Raw genomic sequence first — 8,742 nt, forward strand, 5'->3', positions numbered from 1 at the left:
ATGTACAAAGGCAATAAATGGATACCCTCTTCACTGTGGCCAATTCTAATGAGTTGTCATGTTTGTTTGCATACAGTTAAAATGGTGCTTGTTAGATAAAATTTAATTTTGACATTAATAAATCATGTTTAGATTTTTTTTCATCTTCATAAATTAATTTCTAGTAAGTAAATTTGATTCAAGAGAATAACAAAATTTAACTTTCAAAATGGAGCAAGACGTGTAACTTAAGATTTTTTTAGAAAATATTCATATTTATACCTTAAAAGTAATTTCATAATATTATTAATAAAACTAAATATTCTAATTTTTTTAAAATATACGTACAAATTAATTTTAATATCGACTATTTTTAAAACTAATTCTTTACATTAACTTTTAAATTAAATTTATTAGCATTTAAAATAAATCAACCCTGTTACCCGTAGTGATCCCTAAGCCGACAGATTAATACTATGTTTGACGTGAATACCAAATAATAATGGTAAGAAATCATTTTCATTCATAAAATCCTAATCCTAATGGATATGTATATACATTTTACAAATTCGTTTTATTCATACCGACCCTCATAAAGTTATTTAAAACATTAAACAACATATAATATAATGTTTGATCGTGAAAAACAACGTGGACAAATACAAATAAATGTTAAATAGCTGCAAAGAATTTTAAATCATAAAAAACATATAATAAAAATTATAGAATTTAATATATTATAAATTTTTAAATCATAAAAATGTTTCTGAAATTATACTATATTTTTTTAATATTCACTCGTAATTTTGTCAACTTATAAAATAAATAAATGCCTTAGTACCAACATAATTTCTTATGAATTAACATTATAATTTTTTTATATTGAATGTAAAGATAACACATCACATCATAAGTATGGAGTATCAAATTAACAATAGTTTTAAAGTATTTAATTTTATTTTTTTATTCCGTTACTTTATCCTTAAGATCTTAAAGTTATATTATAATTTTAAAAAAGAAAAACTTAATATATAGTATTAAGTGTCAATTATTTTTATAAATTAGTTAAAATAAAAATATGAATCTTGCTAAACTGTATTTTTAAGATATTGATTAAGAAATTAAAAAAAATATTTAACATAAAAATTATAAAAAAAACATAAAAAGTTTATAAACAGTATAATTTTATGTATTTTAATAAATTAAAAAGTTCTCCTTCTGTTTTTTAACCAATGGACACCCTTACTATTTGTGAAAAATATTTGATAAATGGTTTGGCGCAAAGCACGTGTCGTTTCATTGGGAAGCGAGCGTGACAAACAATTTCGTCTCGGGTGTTGCCCACCGCACGCAGCAATGCCATCAACACATTCATTCGCCACTTATCTCAATTCATCACACCGTCGCCTTGTGTCGCAAATATTAAAAAACCGTGAAACATGTGCTCAAATTATAATTAATAATAATAAATATTACAACTCCAAGGTACTTTTGCTTTCCCTGCCTACAAATAAGTTTGTTTTTGAGTAAAAGGTTGCAAGCATATATTTAAGATAAATGTTTTAACTTATTTTTATATGTTGAATATGTATAAAATTCAACTTAAATTCAAACATACTTTAACACTGTTTACCAGCCGAAGCCGATTTTTTTTGTGCTTTACGTGTTTAATTTGTGAGTGCTTTTCCAAATTCTTCAATCATATATGTGTATATAGACATCTACCATCCTCCATTTTTTTTTCCTATGTGGTATTTGTTTACACGTTATCTTTACTTTTCTCTCTGTCACAGAACTCAATTCTCTCAAAGAATATAGAAGATGAGAAAGAATTGCAAGTTGGAACTTCGCCTTTTTCCTCCCTCCCTCTCCGATCTTCGCCCCATGTGAGTGGATTTTCTCTCTCTTTTCTTTTTAATTAAGGCTTTACTTTGTGAGTTCTGATATTTGTCTATATATATATGTATAATTTGCACAAAGCTTCTTTGGACTAATTCATGGTTCTGAGTTTTTTCTTTTGTTTTGAATGAAGGATGGAAGCAGAAGTGAGTGATAGCCCACAACAACAGGACCCTCACCATCAACAGCAACAACAACTACAACATCCGCTGACCATTTTCTATGATGGCAAGATTTGTGTCTCAGATGTCACAGAGCTTCAGGTATACATATATATGATCTTTTTGTTTATCACCATGAAATTTATTTCTTTATTTTCCATTTAATTAAAGTGTTCTCTTTCTCTATATTTTTTGGAAATTAATCTTGGAATACTTGTTGGGTGTAGACACCTTGAAAAAATAAAAAGAAGTAAGAGATAAATAATTGATATAATTGATGGTGTGATTTAAAAAAAAGAAAAGAGAAAAAGATGAAGAGTGTTTGGATTTGGGTAAGATGTTTACATTTGTAGGATGTCTTTTAAGATAGTCTAGGAAGGTAAAAAAACGTCTTGAAACCTAAATGGTTAGAGAACTTGTTGAATAAACAAGTTAAGATATATTATTAGAATATTATGATATTGTTTTAATGTAATTTATTTTTTATTTTAATTTCTTAAAATTAGCTAGATGATATATATATATATATATAGGATCATTATTCAGTTGTTATATCTTTTGGGTTATACAAGTGTATTCTTCCTTATCTACTATCATTAGCGAAAAATTATAAATGTCTATTTGATTTTCTTTATAATTTTAATGGTAAGTATTTTATAGTAAGTAGCTTTTATCTGACCAAAAAAAAAGTACGTAGCTTTATCAGTGTCCAACTTGTATTTTTTTAAGTATAACAAAGATACAGCTATTACTGCATAACATTTGGGTTAACCTGACATTCACAGGGGTAAATGATTAGGAAAATATACTTCGACACACACAAGTGCTAGTTAACATCCCGTGAGAGAGAAAAAAGAAAAAGAAAAATATAAATATAATAAATGATAGAATGTAAAAAGAGGTAGAAGAAAACATGAGATAATATTGATAGAATCTTTAAAATAAAGAAGTGTCCAATTACATTTCCCTAATTAATTAAACTATTGGGAATCATCCATCTCTGGAGACTTTCTATGGTCTCCTAATAATTTGGGAGATTTTGGTTAATTTTTTAACCAAACAAATTATATGTCATTTTTTTATTAATTATTATTTTTATTTGTTCGAATTAGTCCTTTGGTTCTTGATTATTATTTTTTTAAAACTGTAACCTTTTTAAATTAAACAATGTAATTAAAGATAACTTTACAAATTTGAATTCTAATTTTTTTTAGTTACTTTCAATACTTTTTATAGAACTTATGCTTAAGAAATAATAATAAGAAATTTTATAATCAATGACTAATTTGAAAAGGCAAAAATAAATAATTAATAAAAAATCTCATATAATTTAATTGGTATTAACATTATCAAAACTCTCCAAATTATTGTGACTGTAGTATATTAGTTTCCTACTGTATCTCAGATGATACTGAGAGTTATGATTACCAATAATTACTCTATTAGAGTTTATTCAATTTATAATATGATGAGTAACTACTGTAACAAAATAGAATATTGACTACCCTAAGAGAGAATAAAGATATTTAGGGTACAAGACAAACGAAAGATATAAAAGGTAGAAGGTCGTATTATGACTGCTTAGTTAATATTGGGGTTCCAAGAAGTTTCGAGGTATAAAAGCAAAGACTCATTATTTGACCTAAAAAATTTGGACACAACGGTAGAACCGATCGGCACTTTTGTTGCATGTTTTTCTCGAGAAGTTTTCTTTTTGTCAAGTCACCTTATTTCATACTAGTACTTTATAAATAAAGAAAATAATAAATGAGTCGATAGTTAGTAGCCACGTAGTCTCACTATTAATTTAATTAAGGCGCAGAATATTCACATGGTGCATATATGAGTCGTGAGGTCAATTATTTGGATTATGAAAAAGAGTTGTAAGTGGGGTCATGTGTATTGCATGCAGGCCAGATCCATATTAATGCTAGCAAATAAAGAGACGGAGAGAAGGGTGATGACACCAACTGGGTCAGAACCATCTTCACCAATATTACTGCAATCACCTCATAATAACATGTATAGCCCCAGCACTGGACTTTCCATGAAAAGATCACTGCAGAGGTTTCTCCAGAAGAGGAAGAATCGTGTCCAAGAAACATCCCCATACCATCACTAGCTAATTAATTAAGTTAAATTATCAAAACCAAGGGGAAACAAATGAAAATTAATTTGGCTTGGTTGTTGGTTAGCTTGTTGCAAGACTATGATGAATGAAATGCCTTTTTTCCCAACACAGTTTGTGGATCAAGGGCTTGTAAATTAAGAGCGGCTATGATCGAAATCATACAATTTCTTCGTTAATATATATGGTTTCTTATGGGCGTGTTTGTGTATATCTTTTTTTTTGGGGGGGGGGGGGGGGGGGGGGGTTGAAGATTTAGCTAATGGACTTTTTTCAAATGACAAAAAAGCACTTAATCTATCGAGTTTGTTTATCTACACCAAAAAACAGTACCCTTTTATCCGATGAATTCTTAAACATATATTTTGTTACCAGTAATAGTGTATGTCTAAGATTCTAATTCCAATAATAAAATATTGTTATTTTTTTTTATCATTTTTTATATTATTTGATAAAATAGTTAACTTAATAGGATCTTTGATTGAAATTAAATATTTGTTATCATAATAGAGATTATGAATGAAAAATAAGTCTCTTATAAATTTAATTTTAATTATTCTTAATTGTAAAATTATTATGAATATGATATCGATAATTTGGATACATTAATATATATATATATATATATATATATATATATATATATAATATGATCTTTGTTGGATAAAGATTCATAAATCCTATTACATATATAGATGATATAGATGTGAATGCTATCATTGAACTGATTCAATTGAAAATTTCTAACCGTTAATATTGCCTTGATATGTTAATAAGGAATTCTCAAGAAGAAATATAGTAATATTTGACCGGAGATTATCATAGTAATTAACAAATTATTTATTATGTTTTAATTTCAAATACCTAATGCCTTAAGGCACTAGTTGAATGATATTGAATATGATTCAATACTTATAGAATTGATGATTAATCAAGAAGGAATCCACACAACTCTTTGTCATGAGTTTGAGCTCTATCATAATTAAGACCTTGGCTAGTATAATATTGAATAAAAGAATAAAAGAGTTTCTTAAGTCTTGATTAAATGTGTTACCTTATTAGAGTTTGCAATAATATTATACTCTAGAGTTAACTTGAGATATAAATGATGAACTTGAAGATAAAAAAAATCATACTTCATTATATCCGGACGTTAAGGAGTATTACTTTGATTAGTAAATTAATTATGATTAATTTATTACCAGTTTAGTATTAACCTACGGGGTCATAAACAAATAAGTGTTTCAATTTTTACAAAAGAAAATAATTTATTTGATAATTAAATTATACAACTTAATTGAATCAAATAAATATTATAATGGAATATTATATTATTTACTAGCACCAAGAATACAATTAATATAAAAAGAAAGTATTATTTTATAAATGTAAAAGTTGTCCATAAAATAAGAATAGGATTCTATTGTTACATATCGGGATTACATAATATGATTAGTTATCATAAGTAGTCATGTAATTATTTGTGAATTATCTCTGTCTTATATTAGAAAGTTTCTTAAAATAAAAATATATGAGATAATTTTTAATTTTATAAAGGCTAAGAGATATGAAATTATTTTAAATAAATTTTTTCATTTTTTCTTTGAAAAAAGGCCCAAATTCATATTTGTTTCCCATAGAAGAATCTACTTGAGATCAAATTGGATCAAACAAAAATTAGAAGAAGAGAAAGAAAGTTTGTTATTTAGAGCTTCATTCATCAAAAAGTTAATAAGAGAGATTAATCTTGATGTGAATATATGCAGAATCTTCATAATATTCAAAAAATTTATATTCCAATAACTTATACCCTGATATGTGTTCATTTGATTTTTCTAATAATATATTTTAAACCCAAAATAGATCTCTTTTTTCTTACATATTTTTCAATCTAATTGGCAATGCTTTTAATGTAAAACTTGTAAATTTAACTATTAAAACATATTATATATATGTGTGTTTTATAAATGTTGAATAAATTGAATATTTATAGTTGTATATAGTCTTACAGTTAATATTTTTTATATTTTGAAAATTATATTATACGTTTAAAATAAAATTAATTAATGAAAATATGAAATAATTTATAAATTATATGAAATGTTGTATAACTGATTTATTTAACTTGAATTTTCAAGTCAAAGAGTTATATTAATGAAATTTAATATTTATAAATTGTTTAAGTTAAACATAAATAATTTAATTTAGAATAAGTTAATTTCTCATGTTTGTGAGCACACACGTGCACATGTACATGTTTAGTGGATGTACGTGTGGGTGTGTGCACGTGTCTACTAATAATTGGAAAAATAATTAAAGTGATTATTTTTTATAATCTTTAATTTATAAATTCAAAGTGATATTTGCCGTGCCTGCAGTTTGCCTGAAGCTTACAAAATAGTTTTGCTGATCTTTTTTTTTTGGAAGTATTTATGGATATTTGTAGATACACAGTCACATAGATATAAAAAAAATAAATCCGGATGTGTAGTTTTTAAACAGGTGCTCAAGTGTATGTATGAATTTCTAACGGAATGGGCAGCAAGTCAGCAAGTAGCTACTACGTGTGCCTATTCCACCTCATTGTCATCTCTAACGTTAACTCTAGTTTATAAAATTGTCATGATAATATCTGGTGCTAGTATTGATGATAGAAAATAAGAAGGGTATTAAGAACATATTCTTTTTAATAAATTATAAAATAAGAAGAAATAAACATTAAATATAATGTAAAACTCAAAAAAATTATTATTTTTAATAAATTTTAACTAATTGTTAGTGTAACACTAAATTATATATATATATATATATATATATATATATATATATATAAACGAGGAAAGAAAGCATCAAGGAAAAAATATACACAAATGCAAAATTAGAAGCAATGTGAATATACATACTCAGGATACTGACCTGGCCTGTTTGCTTTTCCCCTATTATTGTGCAAAATGTTAATTTTATTTACGGTTTAAAAATTTAAAAGAATAAATACTAAAAAATATATGTATTTATAAAAGAATAGTTTATAAGTAATTTTTTATATTCACTTAAAAATAGACATATTTAGTATTTATTCTTTTAATTTCGCAATGACTTTTCTTTCCTTTCCTTTCATTTTCTTATGATCGATTCTTTTCATCCCACAACTTCTCTCTCCTTTGAACGGATACCTTGCTTGTTTATGTGTAGTATGAGAAACACAAAAAGTAATTTAAATGAGCTGATAAGTACTTTCGAGTTTAGAAGCTTCAAATCGATCACATCTTCCGCTCCGCAAGAAAAAGTGTATATGTAGAGGGAAATGAGAACATATATACATTATATTTTGGAGTGTACGTATGTACAGTTATAACAAAGGTATATTCATGATATTAAATGTTATATTTTTTTATAAAAAAAATAGTTTTGGATTTTTTATTGCTTGCTCCAAGGTGTTCGTTGATATTTTTTTTCATAATTTTACTCTAAAAAGAGATACCATGATTTGTGACCTTTAATTATGAATTTGTACAATATTTCATAATATATATATATATATATATATATATATATATATATATAATAATAATAATAAAAATAGAGACTAAAAAAACAGAAAAAAAAATGTATATAAGATGGTCGATATACAAGAAAGATAAAAGAATATTATAAAGGAATTTTACAAATAATATATTAATCCTTTTAATAAGGAAACTTATATAGGAAGCAATTAATAAGAAGTGTAGGCGAAAGACTTGCTGAACCTTTGTAATCAAACTGCAATAGAACGTTTTTTAAAATTAAACCGTGCGGCTACGTTAAAATATCATTGTCCATTCTTCTTACTCAGCAATCTATAGATATTTTCCCAATAGTCGAAAATCCATAAACAATCAATGAATGGGGAACCATGTTTCCAACCTGGACCATCTCGATCTTGAAAATGACGTTTGGGAACCATATTCCAATAACATGAAACACAACTTTAATTTGGCGTACTACCTTGATAAAGAGGATAGCATTTGAGGAACTGAACTACCTATCATTTGTTTGTACATATATGCTTAGCTTTCATTGATCTTAGGATTGAACGATGTGGCTAGATTCGTTAGTACTAAGCCATAAGCCCTATAACTAGAATATATCATAGGCTCTTCGTTGTTCAACCTGGTCACCAGTTTCAATATAAAGAAATCAGATTTTGAATAAACTGAGATTAAAATACAAGTGAATGGATATGAATATTTGGGTTTAACTAGTAATAGTTTCATATTTGAGTTTTGAATATATTGTAGTGTTAAATAGTCCTGATTGAAAAAGTTTTATTAGTTTGTAACTAGTAATGGTGCAACTACCATCATTTAATGTTCAGCATTCTTTTGACCCTAATACCCTATCCCATGCAACTATGCAAATATATGTCTTCTCTTACCTAAATCCCAGAAAGAAACAAAAAAAAAAAGCTTTGCTTGGAGCATGACAGACGAATATTTTTACCAAAAAATATATTTATTTTTTAAAAGAAAACTTGCTGTTGTCTTCCTAAGTTACTCAACCATGCATGCTTGATAAGGTTTTGGCTCATTGTGTCGG

The 8,742-nt window shown here is 26.3% G+C and overlaps 1 protein-coding gene across 2 annotated transcripts; it reads left to right on the top strand.

The window, feature by feature from the left end:
* Nucleotides 1–1,538: 1,538 nt before the first annotated feature.
* Nucleotides 1,539–4,362, top strand: LOC114412768 (protein TIFY 5A-like). Of its 2 annotated transcripts, XM_028376799.1 has the most exons (4): nt 1,539–1,653; nt 1,773–1,865; nt 2,012–2,141; nt 3,952–4,362. In XM_028376799.1, the coding sequence occupies exons 2-4, from the start codon at nt 1,801–1,803 to the stop codon at nt 4,159–4,161; spliced, it is 405 nt and encodes a 134-aa protein (XP_028232600.1). In that variant the 5' UTR covers nt 1,539–1,653; nt 1,773–1,800; the 3' UTR covers nt 4,162–4,362. The 2 variants fall into 2 exon arrangements, with proteins under 2 accessions (XP_028232600.1, XP_028232599.1); XM_028376798.1 differs by lacking the exon at nt 1,539–1,653 and having other exon boundaries at nt 1,700–1,865.
* The last annotated feature ends 4,380 nt before the right edge of the window (nt 4,363–8,742 follow it).

Source organism: Glycine soja, chromosome 5, assembly GCF_004193775.1.
Source record: "Glycine soja cultivar W05 chromosome 5, ASM419377v2, whole genome shotgun sequence".
Taxonomy (NCBI): domain Eukaryota; kingdom Viridiplantae; phylum Streptophyta; class Magnoliopsida; order Fabales; family Fabaceae; genus Glycine; species Glycine soja.